Genomic DNA, 27,498 nt, shown 5'->3' on the forward strand with positions numbered 1-27,498 from the left:
ACCGGTGCAGAGAGGGAAACAAGGCACCTGGGAGCAGGGTAAATGATGGCATTAATAGGGTGCATCCTTAACTAATATTAAAATTGATTAGTCTGCATTTTGAGTATTGTGTACAGTTCTGATCTCCACACTACAGAAAGCATGTGGTAGCAATAGAGAGAGTGCAGAGGAGATTCACCATAGTGTTGCCTGGACATGGAGGGCTGTAGTTACAAGGAGAGATTGGATAGGCTGGGTTTATTCTCACTGGAACGTAGGAAGGTGAGGTTTATAAAATTATGAGAGGCACAGATAGAATAGAGAGTTACAGTTTATTTTCCCCCAGGGCTGGGAAGTCTAGAACTAGGGGGACTAGGTTTAAGGTGAGAGGGGAGAAATTGAAAGGAGATATGAAGGGTAAGTTTTTCACACAGAGGGTGGTGATTATATGGAACAAGCTGCCAGAGGTAGTGGGAGAGGCAGATACAGTTACAATGTTTGAAAGGAATTTGGACAGGTACTTAGATAGGAAAAGCATAGAGAGATACGGGCCCAATACAAGGCAAATAGGATTAGCAAGGTGGGCCAACAGGGTCGGGTTCTGTGCTGTGTGATCCTATGATTCTATAATTCCCAAAATTAACAGAGGAAGAGCAGTGCAATTCCCTTGATTGTTAAATCTTCATCTCACTGTCCTAATCTCTCCTCGGCTTCATCTCTTCCTAGCTCTGTAGTCTTCACTAGCTCTACAACTCACTGAACCTGTCTCACGTAATTTAAAATTATTAATTTATGTAATATAACAGAATCTGTTCTGCAATGACAAAGGAAAGCACTTTGTATGAGCCAGTGTACTTCAGATCAGATGGTGGATTGGTTGTCAAACCAAGAACAGAAAGCAAAGTAGCAATGGAAAGAAAATAGGATTTGGAGAAAGAAAAAGATGGAAAGGAAAAGTAAAATAGAACCATGTATCTGAAAAAATCTGATACTTTTTTATAAAGAAGTGGGAAAGGAATAAGTCTCCAGAGGAGGAATAATCAGCCAGAGCGTTTGATTAGCAGGCCTGCATTGCTAATTGGATACTTGTGCTATCAATTACTAGGCTTGCATTGATAAGTTTAATGGCCAATTTATGTGCAATTGTAGTAATAAGCAAAACTGTGGGGAGGTTATGGCCAAAACCTTGCCTGTGCAAAGCCAATACAGAACAACGTAAATTGACCAGCAGTTTGAGGTACTTGTAACTCATGGAGGCTCTCTTGTCAATTGTGTCACCGGCAGATCTTCACATGAACAACCACACAAATAAATTTACGGCAGAATGTGTGAATGGACAGATTTCTAAAGAATTAAAGAGAATTCCTCAATTATATCTTGATGTTCAGGGTGATTAGAATGTCAAGGGTTATCTTGGAAAGGACGAATATTGAAGAATATGGAAAACAACCGAGAGAGTGGAATTAGGCTGGTGGAGCACAGAGTAGATGGGTTGAATGGCCTTTTCTGGTGCTAGCAAAATCTATTCTACTTTAATTAGATCTCCTTGTGGTAGCTCGAGGTTTAGCTTGTTAGTGTAAAACTAAGCCAGTGGAGACACAAGAGACTGCAGATGCTGGAATCTGTAGCAACACACAATCTACTGGAAGAACGCAGCTGGTCGAGCAGCATCTATGGAGGGGAAAAGAATTGTCGATGTTTCGGGTCAAAACCCTGCTTCAGGGCTGCAAAATTACATTGTGTAATAATTTAAACAGGTGTAATGTGATTAGATTGTGTTAATTTAATTGATGACGGTAATCTGGGCTATGGCCCTGGTGCAGTCATGAAGGAAAGCTGTGTTATCAAAGGCACCGTCTTTTTTCCAGGGGCTGTGTAATTTGGGACATGATTCGACAAGGAGCAGGGGGTTGGCCTGGTGCTTAGGTCAACATTTGCCCCTCAACCATCACAAAGCAGCAACACACAGTGACAACATGTCAAGGACAGCTTCTATCCCACTGTGATAAGACTATCGAATGGTTCCCTTATACGATGAGATGGACTCTGACCTCACGATCTACCTTGTTGTGACCTTGCACCTTATTACACTGTACTTTCTCTGTAGCTGTGACACTTTACTCTGTACTGTTACTGTTTTTACCTGTACTACCACAATGCACTCTGTACTAACTCAATGTAACTGCACTGTGTAATGAATTGACCTGTACGATCGGTATGCAAGACGAGTTTTTCACTGTACCTCGGTACAAGTGACAATAATAAACCAATACCAATACCAATATGTCTGCCTTATTACCCACATATCATGGTAAACTGACTCACTGCATGAGAAGACCTTTGGGACATTCTCAAGAAGGATGTCCCAAAATGCCACCACGCAGCTCCGGCGATCAGAGTTCCTTCCTGACCGCTGGTGCATTGATGCGGAGTTTGCATGTTCTCTCTGTGTCCGCATGGGTTTCCCTCTGGGTGTTCCAGTTTCCTCCCTCATCCCAGACAGGTGCAAGTTGATAGGTTAATTGACCACTGTAAATTGCTCCTAATGTGTAGGCGAGTGGTACAATCTGAGGGTGTTTATGGGAAAAAGGGTCAGGGTAGGATCGGTGTAAAAATGGGTGCTCGATGGTGGGCACAGACTCAGTGGGCTGAAGGGTCTGCTTCCAAGTTGTATGACCTTCAAAGAATGAGGAGACATCGTCATTCCATCATTTTCTGAAGTTAATACACAGAGAATTAGTTGGGTAATATCCACATTGTTCTGGAACAGCAAGAAAACCTTATATCAACATGTTAATCCTGGCAAGCTGCCAGGGGAAATTTAAATCTCTAGATTTTTGAGTTTAAGACAGCTATGCCATGAAAAAATATTTAGATCTCATAAAACAATGACAAAGGTATCAACCAATTCTTTACAGAAAGGAACAAATGTAGATTCCTTAACAACATCAACACATGCAAAGTTGACCAGTTACTGAAGTACTTTTGAAATAAGGTCACTGCTGTGATGTAGGAAGCAGGAACATAGAATAGGACAAGGGTACTTAGCCCCTCAAGGTGGGGCTATGGCTTCATTGTGACTGTGGCTGATCAGTGGCCATATACCTGCCTTATCTCCATTTCCAGTTTTTATCGATGCACCATGGAAAGCATCCTATCCGGATGCATCACAGCTTGGTACTGCAACTGCTCTGCCCGAGACTGCAAGGAACTGCAGATAGTTGTAGACACAGCCCAGCACATCACGGAAACCAGCCTCCCCTCCATGGACTGTCCATACTTCTCGCTGCCTCGGTAAAACTGCCAACATAATCAAAGACCCCACCCACCCCGGACATCCTCTCTTCTCCCGCCTCCCATCGGGCAGAAGACACAAAAGCCTGAAAGTACGTACCACCAGGCTCAAGGACAGCTTCTATCCCACTGTTATAAAACTATCAAACAGTCCCCTTGCACAACAAGCTGGACTCTTGACCTCACAATCTACCTTGTTATGGCCTTGCACCTTATTGTCTGCCAGCACTGCACTTTCTCTGTAGCTGTAACAGTTTACTCTGCATTCTGTTATTGTTTTTCCCTTGAACTACCTCAATATACTGATGTGATGAAATTATCTCTATGGATGCCATGCAAAACAAAGTTTTTCACTGTACATGTGACAATAATAAACCAATTGAACAATTTATCAATTTAATTTCCATTAATACCTTTGGGTACCTAGAAGCTATTGAACTCAGATTTAAAATTAACAGTTCACCCCGCATCAACTGTCCTCATAAGGTCCTGAAAGGCCAGGCCCTAATCTTTAGACGCTGGCCCCTAGCCCCAGATTCCTCAACCAGTGGGAAAAGTAACCAAAAGGCAACTAATTGCAAGTGCTGGAGACCTTAAGTAAAATCTGAGAATGCAGTAAAGACCCAATAGGTCGGGCAGCTTCTGTGGAGAAAGAAACAGGGTTAAAATTTCACCAGAACTGGAAGAAGTTACAGAAAGAAAGACTTGCATTGTGTAACACCTCTCTCAATTCTTTCAGACTTTCCAAATACTTTACAGGCACTGAAATATGATGTTTCTCTCCTTTAAACCTACTAATTCCCCTTAGCATTTTGAAGACTTCAATCAAATCAAAATATGTGCCCATTTGTACATAGCAATCTCCCACTAAGACCATGTGATAATGACCAGATATTTTCTTATAAAGAAAGTCAGCTGAGGGATAAATATCTCCAGGACACTAGGGAAAACATCTGTCTCTTCCTTGAAGCAACATTGTGGGATTTTTACGGTCAGTGAGGGCAATCTGGTTCTTGGTTTTACATCTCATCCGAAGGATAGCATCCTCAAAGTTGCATCACATCCTCAGTTCAGCCCTTCAAAACCTGCTTTCACATCCCCTTCCTGGTGGTGCTGCCATGTTCTCCAACCCCTAATGCTACCTCTTCCATTACTGTCACTTTAACATTTCCTTTTGCACTACTATACTTTGCAGCATTCCATTGTTTTTGCGTCCATCACTGTACTTATTGCTGTATTTATTATAACCATGTATAATTGAGAGTTGTGGACACAGCTCAGCACATCATGGAAACCAGCCTACCCGCCATGGACTCTGTCTACACTTCTCACTGCCTCAGGAAAGAGGCCAACATAATCAAAGGCCCCACCCACCCCAGACATTCTCTCTTCTCCCCCCTCCCATCAGGCAGAAGATACAAAAGCCTGAAAGCACGTACCAGCAGGCTCAAGGACAGCTTCTATCCCGCCATTATAAGACTTGTAGGTTAAGATGGACTCTTGACCTCACAATCTACCTTGTCATGGCCCTACCTTGTCATTGTCTACCTGCACTGCACTTATACATTCTGCATTCTGTTATTGCTTTTCCCTTGTACCACCTCGTTGTACTGATGTGATAAAATGATCTGTATGGATGGCATGCAACACAATGTTTTTTCACTGTACCTTGGTACACATGACAATAATAAACCAATCTGCCAATTTACTGTTTACTCTGTGAGCTTCACTTGAGCAAGGAATTTCATTGCACCTTGGCATATAAGACAATAAACTAATCTGAATCTAATTCAAGTGATAGTTGCCACTGTAACTTTAATGCAAAGCAACAGATTTAATTTGAAAGATCCATGGGTGAGGGTATTGTTAATACCGAAATATTAAGTGGGTTGTGTCTATAGTCGCTGGAGTTCAGAAGAATGAGATGTGAAGGAGTTTGACAGGGTTGTCACTGAGGGCATGATCCCCCTGGTGAGAGGGGTATAGAACTAAGAGACACAATCTCAAGAAAAGGGGTCGACCACTCAAGAATGAGATAAGGAATTACTTCTCTCTGAGGCTCGTGAATCTTTGTAATTCTCTACCCAGAGAACTGTGGAGACTTACCTTTTGGGTTTATTCAAGGCTAAGGAAAACTTTTCTGGATACAGCAAACCCTAGGGTTAAGAGAGTCAGGCCACCAGGTGTAGACCAATATCAAACCGGACATAATCTTATCATATGTTGACAGAGGCTTAAAGGGCTGAATGGCCTGTTCTGCTCCCATGTTCCCATGCTGTGGAACTCTATCATCATGTAATAGTCTTCAGACTCACTCTGTAATGACTGTTCCCCCCACACACCCAGTCTCCCACAGTGAGGCTATAGACCACCATCAGATGTCCAATGTCTCCTGTCAGCAGAGGGTGATTCTCCCCAGATGAATCACACTGGAAAAACTTGTTGACATCTTGTGGGCACACACTCCACCCTCCACAGAACGGGAACTGTTTTATCCCATGGGCCAGCCAAAAATAATAGTTTGGAATATTCATGAATTATAATTACAGTCAAAGTGCATATGAAGCATTTTCTCTAATGTTGGCTACTAAATTTCAAGTTTGTCTTTGGTGATGTTTTCTTGATTAACACACAACTGGGAAAAATGTTAATAGGCATCACTCCTTCAGATAAAATGTCTCTGGTAACTATCGGTGGTGGTGATGTACTGGACATTTTAACCATCAGTTTGATAAGCTAGCTAAATACCTTGGCTTCACTTCTTAGCGATGAGGCTATGTCTAGAATTAAATTTCCACAGGATCCTCATTACTGCTCTGAAGAAACCATTGCTCGGATTAATTTTCAAAATTTTCTGTCAAAATGTAACTCACAAAAGATTAAATTCTTTAAAGAGAGTGGGAAGAAAATAGCTGTTTGTGTATGTTTGTAGATTCTTGGAGCACATTTAGCTTGGTGTTGCAATACGTTAATGCAATATCATGTCCAATTTTCTCAGAGTTCCCCAGGGATGACCTCTTCCTTTATTTTATATCTTGGAACTCTGTCAAGGTTGATGTGCTTCTTTCTCACAGAGCAGACATAACAGCGTCTACCATTACATTAAGACCTCTTGGGTAAGAACCCAGTAGCTTTGAAAAATAGAACATTTTTTTTAGCTGACATGTGCCTGAAAGGCAGCTGGAGTTAATGCAGTCACACTGTCAGTGCGTGTGTCTGTGCGCGTGTGTCATTTGTCTGCCCCTTTTCCTGCTGGTGAAGGAGATATATCTAGAGGAAGAATTTCAGCATGGAACAGAAGCTCTCCAAAACTAGCACTGATCACTCTACTGGGTGTGCATCTTAAATCCATGGATAAAATGTAACTGCAAAAACTTAGCGAGAGCATGCATGCAACTCGACAATGTTAATTCATGACTGCCAAGGCACTTAATACTTGCATTTCTATAGCACCCTTCACAACCTTGACATAATGAAGTGCTTTACAGCTAATGAAATGTATATAATGTTATAATTTACCAACACAGCAGCAAATCTCCATACAGAAAACTCCCACAAACTGCAGTGTAATAATGACCAAATAATTTGTTATGCATGATGTTAGTTGGGAGATAAATATATACCAGGACCTGGCCAACTTTGCTCTTCCCCATAGTGCTCCTTGATGTTCTACACCCAGCTGAGAGACTGATAGTTTTAACATTTCATCTACAGGGCAACACCACCCTCAGTACAGCTCTTGGAGTACATCTGGATTGGGTATTGAACCCACAAAACCTCTGATTCAGAGTAAGAGTGCTTCCAATTGAGACACAGCTGACATTACTGAATCAGAGTAAAATGAGTCTAACAAAAGAAAAAACACATTGGTGTAAAGAGAACAGATAGCAAGAATGCACAGAAGGTTGTAACATCATCTGATTACTAGAGAGAAGAATGTGGAGACCAACCAATAGCTGGTTTATCAAGTTTATATTGACTATTGCAGCACAGTCAGTGAAAACATAGTGTGGAAAGAAGCTGAATGTTGTAGCTTCATCGTCAAGCCCAGACTTCTGAACCCATTCAGACCAACAGAATGACCTTCTTCCCTTCACTGTTATAGAGTTATACAGCACAGAAGCAGGCCCTTGTGCCCACCATGTCTATGCTGACCATCGACCGCCTGTTGATATTGGTCCCATTTACCAGCACTTAGTTCTTAGCATTCTATGCCTTGGTGATTCAAGTGCTCGTCCAGATACTTGTAATTGGAATTGGTTTATTATTGTCAAATGTACTGAGGTACAGAGAAAAACTTGTCTTGCCTACTGTTCATACAGATTAATTCATTACACAGTGCATTGAGGTAGTACAGGGTAAAACAATAACAGAATAAAGTGTTACAGTACAGAGAAAGTGCAGTGCAGGCAGACAATAAGGTGCAAGGCCATTATGAGGTAGATTGTGAGGTCAAGTGTCCACCTTATCGTACTAGGGAACCATTTAATAGTCTTATAACAGCGGGATAGAAGCTGTCCTTGAGCCTGGTGGTATGTGCTTTCAGGCTTTTGTATCTTCTGCCCGATGGGAGAGGGGAGAAGAAAGAATGTCCGGGGTGGGTGGGGTCTTTGACTATGCTGGCTGCTTTACCGAGGCAGCGAGAAGTGCAGACAGAGTCCATGGAGGGGAGGCTGGTTTCCATGATGTACATTTAAGAAACTTCTTAAATGTTGTGAGTGTACCTGCCTCCACCACCCCCTCAGCTAGAGCATTCCTAAATCACTCTCTAGTGAAAAAAGTTCCCCCTTAGATTCCCTCTAGACTTTACCCTAAGCCTATGCCCTCGAGTTATAAATACCTCTGCTATGGGGAAAAGTTTCCTACCATCTATGCCTCTCATAATTTTGTATGCCTTTAACATTTCCCCCTCAGCCTCTTCTGAAAATGGACCCAGCCTATCCGGAAACTCCTCGTAATGGAAAGGCTCCATCCCAGTCAACATCGCAGTGAATCTCCTCTGCACCCTCTCCAGGGCAACCCCACCCTTTCCAGAACTGCACACTGTTCTCCAGCTGTGACATAACCAATGTTTTATACTCTACCATAACCTCCCTGCTCTGATATTATGTGCTCTGGCTAATGAAGGCAAATATGCCTTCTTCAGCAACTTATCTCCTGGCACTGCCACCTTCAAGGATCTTTGGATTTGTCACCAAGGTCCCTCCACTGCTCAAAACTCCCTTTTATATTCATTGTGTATGTCCTTCCCTAATTTGTCCTCCCAAAGCGTATCCCCTCACACTCATCAGGATTTGATTCCATCTGCCACTTTCTCTGAGCTGAGATGAGGTTTTGGTTGCCTCTCCCCAGTTCCTCGGAGCAGGGTTCCGTGGCACAAGCCTCATCCCTCTGCACAATTCGGTACCAAGCTATCCACTTTTCCGAAACAGGCCGCGGGTAATGATGGGACAGAGATTTGAGAAAGGTGGACACACGAAGTCCAGGAGCTTCTGCTCTGGGATCTGGTCAATATCCATCTTGTGATTCAGGACATCCTAATGAGGATGCACTGTTCCTAAATTGGAAAGCTATCATTCTGTTGGATTTACCTTGGGAAAGCACAAAAGCCCAGTTGTATATTCATACCCTCTAATATCATCCTTCATGCTGCAAGCTATTTTGCATTAATCGTTGGATATAATGAAGTTGAAGGGTCAGTTCATGTTTAATTTGTTTACTATCACCCTTCCACATGTGTACCTTTGCATTAATTTCCCTTCACTGCATAAGCTCATTCATTCAAGCCCAATGGATGGGCATTGTGAAAACACCTATTTCATTGCCACAGGAAATCATTGAATAATTGGGGGTGAATGCTGACACAAGAGTTTATCCCCCAATCTGCTTGCTGCATCCCCATCACCACTAACAACCTTTTTCCCCTTTCTCACAGTGAGTTCGACCTTGCCCTATTTGAATGCTCCTCTAGGAGCTGGCATAGGTTTGATGGACCAAATGGCCTCCTTCGGCATTATAACAGTTCGGTGATTCCGTAAGTGTAAGTGGCATTCACAACTAGCTCAACTCAGCTTAAAACCTGACAACACTTTCTCCAATACTACAGTTTGAGGACAAGCTAACTTCACTTTTAAACCAATACTTCTGCAGAGAACTGATGAGTGGTGCTTTTAACAAAGGAAAATGTGACCTTTTCGGCAAATCCATTGTTAGGAAACGTATATGTGTGTGGTTCAATCGTTCTGTGTGTGTGTGTGGATGTGTGGGGGTGTGTGTGTGTGCATTTGTGTGCATGTGTGTGTATGTGAAAGTGTGTGTGAGAGTGTACATGTGTGAGTGTGTGTGTGTGTACGTGTGTGAGTGTGTGTGAGTGTGTGTATGGGGGTGTGTGTGTATGCGTGTGAGTGAGAGTGTATGTTTGTGTTCCTCTGCATGTGTGGGTGTGTTTCTGTGGGTCTGTATGTGTGTTTGTGTGTATGTGTGTGTGTGTATGTATGCATGTGTGTGTGTGTGTGTGTGTGTGTGTATGCATATGTGTGTGTGTGTGTGTGTGTGTGTGTGTGTGTGTGTGTGTGTGTGCAGGAGAGGAGGATGGGGAGAGGGAGGGGTTTTAACATTAAAATGGTGGAATGCAGAAGAGGTATGACAAATGAAGTAACCCTGAGAAATGTGAGTGATGTCTGTGCAGGGAAGGAAAAAAAGTGCTGATAGTTGTAAACTCCTGAACCGCAAACTCCAAGGTGGCCGCTGATGGATAGCCAAGCTCCGCCTGGCCTGACAAAAGCAAGAGAAATGCGACAGAGGTGTGATGAATGGAAGCGGTACCTGCTATTTTTATAGCCAAGGACTCTACCCCTTCTATCATTAGTTAAAAAGAAAGTTTCAGTTTTAGCCAGCAGGACACAGGAGATCAGTTGGAATGCAGGGGACCTCTCCACTGCAGTTTACCTTTAATGATCTAGTGCTAAAACAGACTCCACCTCGCATACATCAGCATCTTTCGACAGCGTTATCCATTATCGTGACTGCTTTTCTTTTATTCTGCCACAACGTTGCCTCCATATCAGGCTTGCAAATTATTAAACTCTCCTGGAGTTTCTCCCCATCAGCAGCTGCCTCTCCGTGCTGGTCGGTGCCACAAGCTCTGCAATTCCACAAATTCTTCCTGTAATGCTCTTGTAATTAATTCCTTCAGGAACCCGATTTGGTGCTTTATTGGGAGGTGCCAGGCCGATACAGTTGCTGCAGGAGATTTTCTGTCACCTTCTCTCATCCTGACACTCCATTTATAACTGTCTCCCCCACAATCTTGACGGGGTTAGTTCTTTCTTTGTTTTCTCCAACCCAATACACTTACTCATCAGATCTTTGCCCCCTTATTTTCACAGGGTTACTCAGGCTTCAGTGGTTTAGTGGACTGCATCCTACAGCCACACAAATCACTAGAAAACCTTAACAGGGTGGCAAACCGTGTTAAATTTGCCCTCTTCTCGTTACTACCATCGGGAAGGAGGTACAGGAGCCTGAAGACCCACACTCAGCGATTCAGAAACAGCTTCTTCGCCTCCACATTAGATTTCTGAACGGTCCATGAATCCATGAACACTACCTCGTTATTCCATTTATTTGCATTATTATTTATGTTTGTAATTTATAGTAATTTTATGTCTTTGCACTATACTGCTGCCACAAAACAACACATTTCAAGTCATATGATAATGAAGTGATAATAAATCTGAATCTGATTCTGATTCTTTTCACATCACAAGACATTTTGGACATTCATTGTCATAAGGAGTTTATGAAAGCTTAACGCACTATATTATGTGACGTTTACTGTCAGTTCATTCACAAGGTAAGGTCATTCAGCCCTACTATCCAGTTCTACTGCTCAATTAGATCATGGTTGAATGGTATGTTAGTCCATTGCTCAACTCTGGTCAAGACATTTGACAAACAAAAGTCTGCAATATCAATCAAGAGATTTGCAAATGAAGTGCCTCCTGTCATCACTCCTCTGTTCCAGTTGTACTTGTAAGATTATGTTCCCTTGTTCTTAATCCCCACCTCTCAACCAGAGGAATGAGTTCCTCACTATCTGCCTCTGTTATCCATTCTATCTGTTTTCACAAAGGATTTCCCCGACTCTCCGAGGTCTGATTTTTGCCTGTCATCATTTGGTCCAACTTTTTTTCTTTTCCTATTAGTATAGTCTGGCCTGCTGAACATGTCCCAGAGCCCCGCTATTAGCAACACATTACAGGGATAAAAAAGCAAAATCCAATCCTAAATGTTACTCATACTGCTTAAGCCTTTTGGTCTCAACCTATCAGAGATATTCCCTTTGTTCTACCCACCCCCTCCACTACCTTTGCTCCTACTGAAAACTAACTTGTTTTTTCCCATTCCCAGTTCTGATGAAGGATTCTGGATCTGAAATGGTAATTGTTTCCCTTTCCGTAGGTGCTGCCTGACCTGCTGAGTGTTTCCAGCATTTTCTGTTTATATTCCTCATTAGGGACTTGCTTCATTATTCATTCTGGTCTGGTTTTAAATAGAATAGAACATGCAAAAGTTTATATCATGGAAAAGCACAGTTAACTGCCCATCAAATACCCCCATGAGATGTACGTGTCCATCAGGTAAGTTGATTAGAATCACAGAATGGGAATCTCATTTCCAATCTCTTTTAACAGCCCTAGAGATCTTTTCAAGTAGTCACCCAATTAACACTTAATCTGCTCCATTCAATCAATGCTCTCCAGATCCTAACAAGTCATGGAGTCACAGAGTCATACAGCACGGACACAGGCCTTTTGGCCCAACTGGTCCACGCCAACCAAGATGCTCGTTCAAGCTAGTCCCATTTGCCATATTTGGCCCATGACCTTCTAAACCTTTCCTATCCATGTTCCTGCCTTTTGAAAGTTGTTATTGTACCTGCCTCACCACTTCCTCTGGCAGTTCATTCCATATACATACCACACTGCGTAAAAAAGTTGCCCCTCAAGTTCCTACTAAACCTTTCCACCCTCACCTTAAACCTATGCCCTCTAGTTCTTGATTCCCCAACCCTGGGAAAAAGACTGAGGGCATTCACCCTATCTATGCCCTTCATATGATAGGGTGAATGCAAGTCACATTAAAAAAATTGTAAAAATAATTTTGGGGTGCACTTAATTTTTGAAGGACGCCTTGAGTGCAAAGTCCCCGAATACATTGTCACTTCTGTACTTAGTTGTGACCTACCCTGCCTCCATGCTTTGAGTAAGCCTGTGCTCTGCAGAAACCCAGTTACTCTGCTACTCCAGCAATAACACTGATTGTGACAAGTACATTAGACAGAGAGGCAATGAAATATCCCATCTCTAAAATTAGATCCAATTGTAAAATGAATACCTAATCCTTAAATGTAACCCAAGCTCTAATAATAGTGCCACCTTTCAACAATATATCCCAAACCCTGATCCTAATCCTGTAACAGTTTATTAAAAAAAAACACAGCCTAGTTTTAGGGGCGGAAAAGGGATTAGGAAAAACTCTCTCTGACTAAGAACAATAGTTTCTGTTATGCAATTGAAAGTTGATTAATGCAGAGAGTTGTTATAATATAAAATTCACTACCTAAAACAAACACACTCAATGTTTTTCCTTGGTGCTCGATTTTCCACTAGCCCCACAACATGTTATCACTTTTTCTTTCTGGAAAGAAAAAAAGCAGTGAGACAATTTTCTTATTTTAATTTCCATTGTGATTCCCAGAACTGCTTCTCCCTTGGCTAGGATCCACGGCTAACATTAAAAAAAACTTTTTTCCCTTGTTGCCCAGGTACTCCGGTCTGTATCCTGTGGAGAAGGTCACCCTAGTCACCATTTGGATGAGATGTTACATTCAGTGCTGCGCTCTAAGTCATATTTATAGATTCTGTGGGAGATTCTGTACACTTTTCACCAATACCAGCTCCAAAAGCCTCCCTGTCATCATTGTACCATACACCATCCATCTTGATAAGCTTCTTTCCTTCCTTTATTACATCACTATCTCCTTCCCTTGACGTTGACGGGAGTACTCAAAGTATTTTTGGACATGTTCATTTCACTGTTTTTTTCACTGAAACATACAAAATTCTTAAAGGGCTTGACAGACGAGATGCATGGGAGATGATTCCCCTGGCGATAGGAGTCTACGACCAGGGGGCACAGTTTCACAATGGGGGGAGCAGGTCCTTTTGAACTGAGACAAGGAGACATTTGTTCATTGGGGGCAGTGAATCTTTGGATTTCTTTACCCTGGAGAGCTGCTTTCATTGAAAACACAGATCAGGACATTAAGGGAATCGAAAGTTATGGGGATAGCACTGGAAAATGACACTGGTAAAAGATCAGCCACGATCTTAATGAATGGCTGAGCAAGGTCAAAGGACAAGCCGGCTAATTCCTGCTTTTATTTCTTAGGTTTGTCTTATGTCCTTAACATGATGACTTCCATTAAATAGGCTGTTTGATCTTCACAAGACGGTAAGTACTGGGAGTAGGGGAAGACCACCTGTCCCTTGAGCCTGCTCCACCATTCAGATGTGGCCTCATCCACTTCCCCACTCGATCCTCATATCCCTCTATTCCCCTTATGCCTAAAAATCAATCCACCCCAGAGTACATCTAGTGGCTCAGCATCCACAGCTCTCTGAGGTAGAGAACACCAAAGACTTCGACCTTCCCCACTCCTCAGCTCAGCCCTGAATGATAGCCCCCTCACCTTTTCCCGAGACTCTGCCCCCACCCCCCAGTTACACCTCTAAGTCAGAGGAAACTGCCTCTTTGCCCCTGCCCACCCAAGTGCTTTCAAATTTCTTTGTACACTTATTGAGAATTATTTCTGGAATTCCTATGGCTCTGGGGAGTATTGTAGAACAGAGGGGCCCAAGAGTGCAAGTACATGGTTCACAGGTAGACAATGAAGTGAAGAAGGCTTTTGGCACGCTGGCCTTCATCAATAAGGCATTGAGTATAGAAATTGGGATGAAATGTTACAGTTGTACAAGGTGTTGGAGAGGTCGCATTTGTAATATTGTGTCCAGTTTCGGTCACCCTGCTATAGAAAAGATGGGATTAAGCTGGAAAGAGTGCAGAGGAAAATTACAAGGATGTTGCCAGGACTCGTGGGACTGAGTTATGGAGAGAGGTTGAGTGGGCTGAGACTTTATTCATTGGAGTGTAGGAGAATGAGGGGTGATCTTACTGAGGTGTATAAGATTGAGAGGGGCATAGATAGGGTGAATGCACTCAGTCTTTTTCTCAGGGTTGGAGAATCAAGAACTGGAGGGCATAGGTTTAAGGTGAGAGGGGAGAGAGTTAATAGGAACCTGAAGGACTACTTTTTCACCCAGAGAATAGACTGTATATGGAATGAGCTGCCAGAGGAAGTGGTTGAGGCAGGTACATTAACAACATTTAAAAGACACTCAGATAGGTACATGGATAGGAAAGGTTTAGAGGGATATGGGCCAAATGTGGGCAAGTGGGACCAGCTTAGATGGGCGTCTTGGTCGGCATGGACCAGTTGGGCCGAAGGGCCTGTTTCTGTGCTGATGACTCTATGACTTGGGTTCGAAGCTATTTATTCCTGTAAAATGCTGGCAGCACAAAGGGAATCAAGGGATATGGAGATCAGGTAGGAAAGTGGATCGGCCTTGATGGTACTAAATGGCAGAACAGACTCCAGGTTAAACAGCCCACTCCTGCTTCATTCTGTGGTAAAGAGATAGACTATTGGTCCTGTTTGTCCCAGTTCCCAGACGTGAGCATTAGAACTAAGCAGGAGGAGACGATATGGCCCCCAGGAGGAGACGTTATGGCCCCTTCAGCCTCCTCCACCATGGAAACCCAAGGAAGAAATAGAGGAATGAGAGGGAGATAGAGTGATTATGCCGGCGCAGTGGCACAGCTGGTAGAGCAGCTGCCTTATAGCTTCAACAGCCCGGGTTCAATCCTAACCCCAGGCGCTGTCCATGTGGAGTTTGCACGTTCTTCCTCTAACCATATGGGTCTCCACTGAATGCTCTGACTTCTCCCACATCCCAAGTGAGTTGGTAGGTTAATTGGCCACTGTAAATTGCTCCTAGTGTGTAGGTGAGGGGTAGGATCTGGGGGGGGGGGGAGTTGATGGGAATGTAGGGGGAATAAAATGGGACTGTGTAAATGGATGCTTGACGGTTGGTGCGGACACAGTCGGCCAAAGAAGTTACTTCTCTGAGGAGTTGAATGGTGGGCAGGGAGGGAAGGAAAGAGAGAGTGAGAGTGAGAAAGATTGGAGGAGGAGACAGAGAAAAAAAGTGATGGTAAGGAAAAGTAAGATTTTTTAAAAAGTAAGTTAAATCTCAGAGAATGAGAGTTCACAGCTTGAATTGTTCCATTTAAGGGTCAGAGATGGAGTGGCATTTGAAGAATATAAATGTGATCATTAAAATCTCGTCCTGTGAAACCAGCTTTATCTTTAAATGGAAAGTTTTATAGTCAATTAATGCACAAGCATCACAAATTGATGCTACCTGTGGGCAGGCTGTGCGTGAACATTAGTTGGGGACTCACAGCACCTTGTGACTTGAGGGGGCAACCCTCCCTCACTGCAAGTTGCTGGTCAATTTACACAGGACCTTTAAGATACCCTTGATTTTGGCTGCAAAATCCTGGAATTCTGGAATACTGAAAGGTCTGGACATAGGGGATGTGGAGAGGATGTTTCTATCAGGGGGAGAGTCTCGGATCCGAGGGCACAGCCTCAGAATAAATGGACGTCCCTTTAGAACTGAGATCAGGAGGAATTTTTTCAGTCAGAGGGTGGTGAATCTGTGAATTCTTTGCCATAGAAGGTTGTGGAGGCCAAGTCATTGGGTGTTTTTGAGGCAGAGATTGACAGGTTCTTGATTGGTAAGGGGGTTAAGGGTTATGGGGAGAAGGCGGAAGAACGGAGTTTAAAAAATCAGCCATGATTGAATGGTGGAGCAGACAGTCAAGAGTTCATTCTTCATTAGCCATGAAAGGTAAGGTTAGCTTGCACTGTAATGTCAAGGTCATCTAGTCCTTGCAGCTATGGTGCATTCTGGAATTACTTGTTGTTTTACATAACTTGCTTCAAATTTATGGGTTTAACCTGTAAAACCGGTGCACATCTCTTGAGCAAACAAGAACATTTTTTATTGATTTGCCCACACAAGGGAAGCGGATCTCGGTAATGCCAGCATTTATTGTCCATCTCTAACTGCCCCTGAACTGAGGAGGCAGTGAAGAGTCAACCACATCGGTGAATCAGGAGTCACATGTAGACAGACTGGTTAAGGATGGCAGAGTTCCTTTCCTGAAGGACATTAGTAAGTCGGATATGTTTTTGCGAGAATGTAATATTTTTATGGTTACTATTACAAAGATTCTTTCTTTAAAATTCCAGACTTGTTTAATTGAGATGCAAGGGACTGCAGATGCTGGAATCTGGAGTAACAAACAATCTGCCGGAGAAACTCACTGGGTCGAGCAGCATCTGTGGGGAGAGAGGAATTGTCGATGTTTTGGGTCAAAACCCTGCATCAGGACTGATTTAATTAATTGACATTTAATTTCTTGAACTTAACTTCCCAGCTGACATGACGGGAGGTGAACTCGTGTGTCTGAGATAATGGTTGAGGTGTCTGGATACTTTTCCAGTAACAACCACTGAGATACCGTGGCTCCTCGAAGATAAACTAATACAAACCACAGAGGTTGCAATAATCATCGTGACCTAGGCAAGTCGCGTACAAGGTTGTAAAAAAGCTTGAGTTGTTCCCTGAGTTAACGTCATTTCTTATATTTATCGTGGGTAAACAGCAAAATAACTCCTTGAACAGCAACAGCCATGACTCAGTTTGTAGCATGCCTACCTCTGAGTTAGAAGATCAATAATTCAAGTTCCATTTTGGAGACTTCAGCACAAAAATCTAGCAGGGCCAGTAATGAGAGGGCCCTGTACTGTTGGAGATGCTGTTAAACCAAGTGTCTGTATATTCGTTCAGTGGGAGTATGATGAAGAAGAGCATGGGGCACTCACCTAATAACCTGGTTAATATTTACCTTCACAGATACTGCTGTTTGTGAGAACTTGCTGTGTTCAAAGTGTCCTCTGTGTTCCTTATATGCAGGGGTGACTGTACTTCAAAAGTAATGCTTCAGCTCTCAAGTACTGGGGTTTGGAAAGGCGCTATAGAAATGCAAGTCCTTCTCAACTCATTTTCTGGATTATGCAAATACGAGAGCATATGTGGGCCAGTCACGCATTCAAGTATCAATCCAGACTCTTGTGCTTAAATCCTCAGACTGAATGACTACGAATGATGAATAAGAAAAATTAATGAGTCACCTTTGACTGCATTGATCACCAAGGCTGGAGATACAGTGTGTCTGATTTTTTGTTAATCCTATTTCTGCTACCTTCTATTATATTTCTGCAACTTACTTGGTTATTGAAGGCTGTTACCACAAGGTTCTAATAGCAGAATGCTGGATGCAGTACAGAGGGTCAGAGTTCAAATACAAATGTTAACCAGCACTAGAAGAAAGTTAGTACCATTTAATAAAGGAACATTTTCCACTGGTCAAGGAAAACCCAGCAATGGTTCTGCCAACACCATTGATACCAATACTCATTCTGCTAATGTTGGAATGGTTTTCTGGGGCTGGACAAACACAGCCTGAGAGCAGACTATGGAGGTAAAGAATGGTATTGGTTTGGAGGGGACCCAGAGAGAGAAAGATGGAGATCATGATAAGTTTTCAATCCTTATGACCAAATGGAATTGGGTGGAGCTCCAATGTAAAACAGACAATCATTTTACACCCTTCATGGAGTTTGGGGCTGAAAATAAGAGTGACCGTTGACCAAGAGGCTTTGTGAGTGCGTGAAAGTAACTTACATTTCTTGCCAGCGTGGTTGTTTCACTAAGACTGCCGATTTAACTCAGTTGTACTGATCGCACCAGCCACCTTCTTACTGACACGTCCAGTACTGGCTTACTTTTGAATCAAATAGCAGATTAGGACATCCCAAATCCCTTCACGATAGTGTTATCAAGCAAACAAACAGATTCTGAACCTTGTGAGGAGAAATTTTGTGAGCCAAAGGGCCTGTTCCTGTGCTGTACTGTTCTCTGCTCTACAAAATAGGACATTTCTCTCAAAGAGGGCCGTTTTAAGCAGCATCTTAACAGAGGAAATAGGTGGCAAGTTGGATAGGTATGGGCAGGGAATTCCAGAGCTCAGGACCATGACAGCTTGCCAGTGGTGGAATGATTACATTGCACTGAATCATTAAAATTTATGACATGGAATGAGGCCATTCAGCCCACTGTTCCTGTGCCTGATCAAGGAGGCAGAGTTTGCAGGAGGTCGGAGATCTTGTAGTGCTGGAGCAGATTACAGAGATGGGGAGTCTTTTGAAAACAGATGTTAGGATTTTAATATCAAGTGATGCTCAGTGAACACGGGCATGCTGGATAAAGGGACTGGGTGCAGATAATTCCAAAGGCATAGTCCGCCATCTTGCCTTGGCACTCAGCTCACAACAGGAAACAGTGGGCTATATTCTCGGAGAACCATCTCAAACTCTGAAGACTTTGATTGAGGTGCAAACCCTATAAAGAAATGCTATAGCTCCTGGTAATGCACAGCAATACAGAACAAGGACTGTCTTATCCAGCTAGAAGTGATGCAAAGACATTACCTGTTGTACGGGGACCTTAACAGCAGGGCCTGGCTCCCAGCACAACTGTCTGTTGAGTTGTGGCAGCCATAGACTGGTGGGGCCACTGGGTACTGTTGCTCTCCTGTGGAATAAGTGACAGAGACAAGTTTACTCATAGCCTTGTCAGGCAATTGTAAAGTATGAGCTGCTGTGGAACGATTTAAAGACAGTGTTAAAGTAGCGTAGATGTGATCCAGATATTACGTGACACTGTGCTTGACTCCAATGGGCACAAATGGGATTTAGTAAATGCATAACATTTTTGTCGTAATTGCCATTACCTTAGATTGTATGGCAAACTCAGTTCACCCTGTCTGACCAATATATCCCATTTAACACTCAGAGATTCAGTCAACATGGTATAAAGTACCTGTATATACTCTGACAGAGAATATGAACTAAAGCAGTCACTAGCTATCAACTGGAAATAAAGCAAGATTAATGACAAGTGTGAATAAGATTCATACTTCGACATCCTGAGAACAGGAAGGTCATATGTGGAGGCTGGGGGCTGGGAAAAACTCAGATTCTCTCCAGCTCTTCCCAAAATATTCCCAATATTCAGAGCATCTCTGAACTAATGACTGCACAGACTTGCTGGCAGTTAGAAATCAGGAACTCCCCCAGCCCATGGACAATTTTATTTTATGAACCATCGCTTATGCTTTGTCCATTTTTGCGTACCCTAATATCCACACTGACAGAAATAATTGCCTTTAAATTTTCCAAATTCTGCCTTTATGTAAATCAATTCAACAGAAATATTTGTACTGAGCCCAAACAATCAACTGTTAATTGTATGATGGTCAACTGGAAATTCACCACAGGATCAAGCAAAGCTAAACTAAGCTTTGAATGTTAAATATTAACATACTAAACATCATTTTGGAGGGTTTTGGTGTCCTTCTCAAATTGAGTGTTAAGATGTGACCAAGTTGTGGCTACCCCACGAATTCTGCTTCCCTTGTTATAATATTACTTAGAAAATTAGCCTAACCTATTACAAGAGCTGCATCATTTCTTTGAAGAATAATGTTCATGCAACTCTGGAGACTAAAGTAAGCATTATCTGAGATGTGTATCTGTTTTGATTCTATTGCTTATGTAAACAATGCTTTGAATGCAGTCAACTTACTTGCCCTTGGTGCGGTGTAAGTAAAAGTTAAAGTCACATCTAGAAGCATACTCTGATCAGGTTAGGTGAAGGAGATTAGGGGAAAGGAGCAGGACTGGACTGCTTGGACTCTCAAACCTGTTCTGCAGTGAATGGCTGGTAAGTGACCTAACTCCTTCTCCACATATCCCCACGTGGCTAACAAAGTCTATCAACCTCAGATTTAAATTAGCAATTGACTCAGCACCAGATGGTATCTAAGCTGATTCTGAGCATCTACCACCATCTGCCCATGAAGACCTAAGTCCTTCTGGCAATGGCTGCAAGTTCCCAGTGGAACCACTGACATTCATCGAATTCCTCTCTTTGCTCTACCAACCAGGCTTTCAACCTATTTAACTTACATCTCCAATAAAGCAGGACTTCAAACAAGTTCATTGACAATCAGCATTTGCAGCTAAAAGAAAGACCAGTTTTAGGTGCACGCACTGTGAACTATGGAGGTTGGTGATCACTGACAGAACCCCGAACACAACCTGTTCCCCAGTGCCAACATACTCGTCGTTACTACGCAAGAGATTGTCACCCAGATCCTGCAACAGCTCAGATCTGATGCAGGATTTGAGACCCTATTGATTTCAATGGTATTTGTAGGGCACAACTTAGGAGGCAAAAGAAAAAGTAAGTTGCTTTAACATAATTCTGCTTTAGTTTCTAATTACTTCTGTGCTTTTATTTGCTTTTAATTAACTTGTTTTTTGGTTTTTAAAGCCCTTCTTTATTATTGTTTACTTCAATTTTAATAGGTTTTAGCTGTCCCTGAATGCCAGAGACAATTAAAAACTGTTAGAATCAACAGAGGCACAAGAGACTGCAGATGCTGGAATCTGGAGAAACAATCTACCAGAAGAACTCAGCGGGTCGGGCAGCATCTGTGGAGGAAAGGAATTGTCGATGTTTCAGGTCCTGATGCTGGGTTTCGACCCAAAGCGTCGACATTTCCTTTCCTCCACAGATGCTGCTCAACCGGGTGAGTTCTTCCAGCAGACTGTTTGTTGTTACAGTCACCGATTGGTTTGACAGAAGGCCCCCCGGCTTTCTTTCTACTGTGCCACTCCAAGAGGGAAGGCTTCTACACTGTGCCAGCCGAGGTCCAGACACCACAAGATTCTTTTCACTGGACTCAGGAGTGTGAAGAGCAAGTGAGATCGGTCCTCTATTTGAAAATATTTGATCTGCTGTTGTAATGATTATCTTGAAAACTTTCTGTTCCTCTATAATTAAATAAATTATAACTTTGGGTAAACTGCTGCGTGCTTGAGGTGACTCTTCAGTGAAAAGTCTTTCTCAATTACTTAAAGACTGCCTGCTGCATATTTAAGATTTTATTAATGGTGGCCTCAGTGTGAAGTTTTCATTATAATAACTGAGGAAATCACTGCCCCTGTACAATCATGTGGCAATAATAACACAGTAAAAAGAAATGTTTCATTAACTTTCTAAACTGTTTAAAAGTGAGTTGAAAATCTTAACCAATGGATGTTTCCAAAGTCATGACATGGGATCTCCAGTTATATTGCTGCAATCTATTTAAATTTATACAGTGCAATATTTGCCCAGTTGTATCTGTGACGTATTGCAGTAATCTGAAATTATGTACATAATGTGCTAGGGAGCTGTAACAAGTCACTGTTGAACGTGCATTAGGAGCAGTTTCAGAACAGCATATTTATAAAAGGCAATGTTGTTACAGTCTTTTCTGGCAGGGAGCAAGTGTAAACTTTTTCATGTGAATGAATAAACAGGCTGCAGCTGCAGTGATTTTGGAGCCTGGTTTTAGCACAATTGGAACCGGTGTGAAATTAAAATGGAAGGGTCAGACTTCTATTCACTGCTGGGGGTGGTGGCTAGGGATGGTCCTGGGTGTAAAACCGATGGTAAACCACTTCATTCTCCTTCCTATTGATGTCAATGGAATGCAAAACTGTGAGTGATGTGGTGGTTGGGGCGATGGAGAGAGGGGGGTTTATCATGGCCACCTGATTCACACCTCACCAATGTTGTAAGTTCTGCCCAGGGTAACTCTGGTTATAATTAAAATTACATCCCATACTACCGTACATCTTCAGGATGAAGGTTGTTTAGTGTGGCAAACAGCATCACGCTTCTTTGTGAACCAGGTCAATGAAAAGTTTAAAGTATTGTTACATTTCTGACTAAATTTACAACAAGTTGCAACAAAAGGGGACTGGATGCGTTGTGTCATGAACTGTAGAATTCTTTCAGCATAGCAGGACTACACTGAGAGCAGCAATACTAGAGAAACAAAGGGCTGCAGATGCTGAAATCTAGATGAAAAACACGATGATGCATGATGATTCTCCACGGATGCTGCCCGGCCTGCTGAGAGCAGCAAGTCTCTCTGGAACATTTATCGGGCAGTTTCAGTGACAATAACTCACTGCAGTCTTAATAATTAATAAAAGGTCCAAATAATCCAAAAAAAATTCTAAAGAATATATATCTACCCTCAACTCAGATTTAAATGACATGTAAACCACTTTGTAGTTAATTCTGATTAATATTCTCATTTTCTCTTCACAATTAATAGATATTCATTTTTGCCCCAGCATTTAACTGCCAAATTTGATGCTCAGATGCTGAGGGTTATCTAGAGAAGCCATATAATGTGTCCAATAATGTAATTGATATCTAAATACATAATGTGAAATTATATCTTGCTATATTAGGCTATGATGGGGTAGCAAATTCACACCTTTCTTTGTGAACGAACCTTTCAATCCATTTAACCTACACTACCACTAAAGTAGAACTTCAGACAAGTTTTATTGAGGTTTTGCCTACCAGTTTCACATGGAGTCCTTGAGAATCACAAACTTTATTACCTAAATAAAAACACAGGGCCTAAATACTCCCTTACAGCTCTGTAGATAAATCATACAGGCATTGCCACCTGTTATAGACTGAATGTGGATGAACAGCATTTCTTTCCACATTTATGCCCAATAAGCCATGTAAACTGGGTATTACAGCTCTCCCAACATCCCGCTACTGAAGCCATTTTAATGTCATGAAACATAGACCACCACCTTCTCTGGGACAATTAGGGATGGACATCAAATGCAGCATTGACATTAATGCTCTCATTCTGGGAGGAGATAAACATATTAGCCTGTTTAGTAACATTAGTAAAATGAATTTGCTTCTGACTTTTTTACAGCTTAAATATTTAATCAATCTGGCTATTAGCTATTGTGAATTGCACAGATACAAACATATTCCAGACTTTTCAAAATTAGTTTTTAGGAACTTTTAAAATATTAAAAACTACTTCACAGCCCAGAATGGACCAAGGCATTGGAACTTTACACTAAGAGTAATATTCTTTCAACTGTTAGGATTGATAGAAAGGAGAAGAAAAACTGGTTTGGTGTTTTAACAAAGATCATTTAACCTTGAGGTGTGGAGTACTGAAGTGTTACCTATACTGCTCTGCTGGGTGATGGGGTCCTCGTGCTTGAAGGCATGATTGGAGAACTGAGGAGTGTGATGGCTGGGAGTGTGACCGTAACCTGGAGTCGTGTCGAAAGCCACAGCGCTGTAACCTGAAACAGACACAAAGATATACAGTGAGGAATTGATGATGGTCTTAAACCAGCCACTAATAGAATTCTGCTACTCCCCAAACTTCTATCAACCGAGTACATTTAAAGTACAGGCACGGCTGGTGTATTTGGTAAAAGCAATAATTAATTTTCATACAGCAAGATCCCACAATTAATGCACCTGATTTTAAGGGTTTTGGTTGAGGGGGAGATATTGGCTCTTCACTTCTTCCAACAGGACCATAGAGCGGGTTAGATCCAACTAATCTGTCAGAGGAGACAGGTATTAAACATCAACCCCGTAAATGCAAGACAGTTGTTAATGGACAGTGGCCACTCACTGTACACCCTGTGGGTTGGATCATGAAAGTGCAACAGTATAAAGTGGGGGACAATGAATCAACAATCTGACTTACATTGTTCCTACTGGAGTTGAGAGAAATGAGACTCCCCATCACTTGTGTCACACTGTGTCAATTCTATCCCAGTGCCTATTCAGAAAGAGGACACGCCCCAGCTGTGCCGCAGTCCTCAGTACCGCACAGAAATTGGCACGGCTTTTAATTAAAACAACTATTCAATCTATATGTTAAATGAATTCAAAGATTAAATTCTTCCCTACAAAATAATTGTCATAACAATTCAAAGCAACTTGTTTCAAAAAGGTTGTGAAATGTTTCTGAGAGACACGGGAAGTAGTCACGTAGCATCGTTAGCACAGAGAAGGCCATTGGCCCATTGAGTCAGCACAGGCTCTCAGCATTACCAGTCCTGTCACTGCCACTACCCACCATTTCTTTGTCCCGTACATATCTCTTCAATTCCCCTTTAAAAGCTGGGATTGAATCTGCTTCCGTTAGCCAATTGGACGGTGAGTTCCTGATCACAACTTGCTGAGTGAGGAACACTTTCCTCATATCACAGCTGGCTCGCTTCCCTTCATCAGAAATCTGGATTCCCAGTTCTTGAGCCAATGGAAACATTTTCTTTTTACTTACTTTGTCTGAACCCTTGATGATTTTGAGCAGTCCTATCAATTCACCCTTTGCTGTTCTAAGAACATGGAACATAGAACAGTACAGCACAGGAACAGGCCCTTAGGCCCACACTGTCTGTGCCGACCATGACCCCAATCCAAACTAATCCCATCTGCCTGCACATGGTCCATATCCCTCCGCTCCCTGCCTGTTCAGATGCCGGCCTCTTAAACATTACCAGCTTCTCCTCTCTACCAGAGGGCACAGCTTTAAGGTGAGAGGGGGAAAGTTTACAGGAGATGTGGAGGGGTAAGTTTTTTACAAGTGTAGTGGTGGAATCAGACATGATAGTGGTATTTACGGGGCATTTAGACAGGCACATGAACATAATAGAAGGATATGGATCACGTGTGGGCAGATAAGTAGATCTAGTTTAATTTGGCATCATGGTCGGCACAGACATTGTGGGCCGAAGGGCCTGTTCCTGTGCTGCACTGTTCCAAGTAAGTGAGGTCCTTCATCTGAGGACCATTCTAAGGGTTTTCTGCACCTGCCCTGAGTGTCCTCAGTCAATAGTGCAGTGATCAGAATTGCCCTTGAACTGGTATTTTACAGAGGTTCAACATAACCACCACTGGTTTTGTATTCCAGAAACATATGACTGTATTACATAAGGCATATTGTGGCAATTTCACATTTCACTATCACCTACATAAAGAAGTTTTCCACGTGGTGAGGAAACAGTGTCACTCCCTTTGACTTGTTTGCGTGCTGCTGGTCCATGCTCCACATCGCATTGTAAGGAAAGTGATCGAACCATTCCTCCATCCAAAGCAAAACAATGGAGGTTTGGAAAGAGGAAACTGAGGAAGGTGAGGGGAGCAATGGTCAACGTGGTCTGATTCTGGGCCTAGGACCAACTGCATTGACATAAGGGTGGGACACTGCTAAATATGGAACATGCGTCACTGAAAGGAAACCTCAAGCAGTGAAAACAAGGATAAAAGGTGGAAGGAAACTGAAACAAAACAGAATAGGAATGAGGTAGAAGGAAAGGCAATAGTGGATAAAGTGCCTAAGGAATAATATTTCTGTCCAGTTACAGCATTTGTGCTCCAATATAAGCTTAAATATAAAGAAAGTACCCTTAGAAAGATACAGAATGAACACACATGGTGAGTCAAGTTAAATAAAGTTGGAGGACAAGTTCAAGATCTCCAAACAAGGATGGGGAATGGTGCACAGAAGTTAATGGTAGAAAAGATTTATTTTAACATTAGTTTGTGAGTTGTGGCCATTACTGGCAGGGCCACCATTTATTACCTAATGCTGATTGCCCCCGAGAAAGTGGTGGAGAGTGGCCTACATGAAAATCATGGCAGTTCTTTTGCTGGTGTCCTTACCGCATTCATCTTGGGGATGGAGTTCCAGGATTGAAAGCCAATGATGATGAAGAAACAGGGATATATTTCCCAGACAGATAGTGTGTGGTTTGGAGGGTAAACCACCAAGAGACTGGAAAATCAAGTATCTTCTTAGTCCAAGTTAATGGTCGAAATGATTTGTGATTGACAGTATGATAAAATCATTGTGTACACTGGTGAGGTTTGCCATGGGAAGTGAATCAGGTAGATATGTTGTGGAAAAGATGAAGGTTTTGCAAAGTTTATGAGGAGGAAGTAACAGTGGAAGGGTTAGTGTACAGCCACTAGTTCACATGACTGTTAAATCATGCAGTTGGTTGAGATGACATCTTAGATTATAATATGGGGGCATGGGAAGCTTTCTCTGTCATTGGTTGTGCAATGTTAGTTATACATTGGGAATCATACATAACAGTTAAAAACATCAGAATTCATAACTTCAGAAATAAAAACAAAAATATGGACTTAGCCTCGCTTAAGGCATCATTGTAATTAGACCAGGAAATAAAGCCAAGATCTGGATCCAAGTGGTCAAAGCAGTAGTTAAAAGATTAGTGTATGGTATAATGATCTTTCATTTCTATTGTAATTAAAATGACGCAACATTTCCCTTTCCTCATAAACTTATTTCAGGTCAGTACTTTTCTACTGACATCACCATAGTTCCTGAGCTGTAAAGAAAGTGCTGTCCTGAATGAGGAAGACAGTAGGTCAGGCTGAATGGCTGCCTATCTAGAAAGATAAGAAACACTTGCTCGGACATATCAGACATAATGAAGAATCCAACTGTCAAACCTGGCCCTGTAGAGGCTTGTTAATGTAAGCCGGAGGAATGGACAGTCACAGCTACAATGGGAAGACAAAACACTTAATAATTGGCAAGGTTTCCTTTTTGGCTTTGGGGCAGAACTGACATGTCCCAAAGAAATGGTTTACAACAATGAATTGAGGGTGATAAAATATTTTGTCGATTTCAAGGGAGGGAGGAAGGCTGGAAATGAATCAAATGAGTTAACAAGCTTGCATTTATATAAAATTTTTCATGACTTCAGAATGTATCAACATAGTTTACAGCCAAAGTAGTACTTTTGGTGGTCTCGCTATTGGAATGTAAGGGAAGAAAACATTGGCATAACTAGAGACAAAAAAAAACAGACATCCGAAGATATGGCAGAGTTGAATATAACTAATATTAATTAAACCACAGAAGAACAAAGTCTTACAGCAAAGTATGACCACGACCCCCCCTTGATCTCCCAATCTACCTAGTCGTGGTCCTTGCACATTATTTGTCTACCTGCGCTGCACTTTCTCT

The 27,498-nt window shown here is 42.2% G+C and overlaps 1 protein-coding gene across 4 annotated transcripts in view; it reads right to left on the reverse strand.

Annotated features, from left to right (window-relative positions):
* The window catches only part of LOC127577660 (Wilms tumor protein homolog), an 83,567-nt gene that overhangs the window by 44,385 nt on the left and 11,684 nt on the right, over positions 1-27,498 (reverse strand). For all 4 annotated transcript variants that reach the window (XM_052029033.1, XM_052029034.1, XM_052029036.1 and 1 more), the window contains exons 2-3: positions 23,660-23,782; positions 19,022-19,124 (exon numbers count right to left, since the gene is read on the reverse strand). In XM_052029033.1, the coding sequence (XP_051884993.1) occupies positions 19,022-19,124; positions 23,660-23,782 (226 nt within the window). The remainder of the gene's footprint in view (positions 1-19,021; positions 19,125-23,659; positions 23,783-27,498) is intronic.

The sequence above is a fragment of the Pristis pectinata genome, chromosome 14, assembly GCF_009764475.1.
Source record: "Pristis pectinata isolate sPriPec2 chromosome 14, sPriPec2.1.pri, whole genome shotgun sequence".
In the NCBI taxonomy this organism is placed as follows: Eukaryota; Metazoa; Chordata; class Chondrichthyes; order Rhinopristiformes; family Pristidae; genus Pristis; species Pristis pectinata.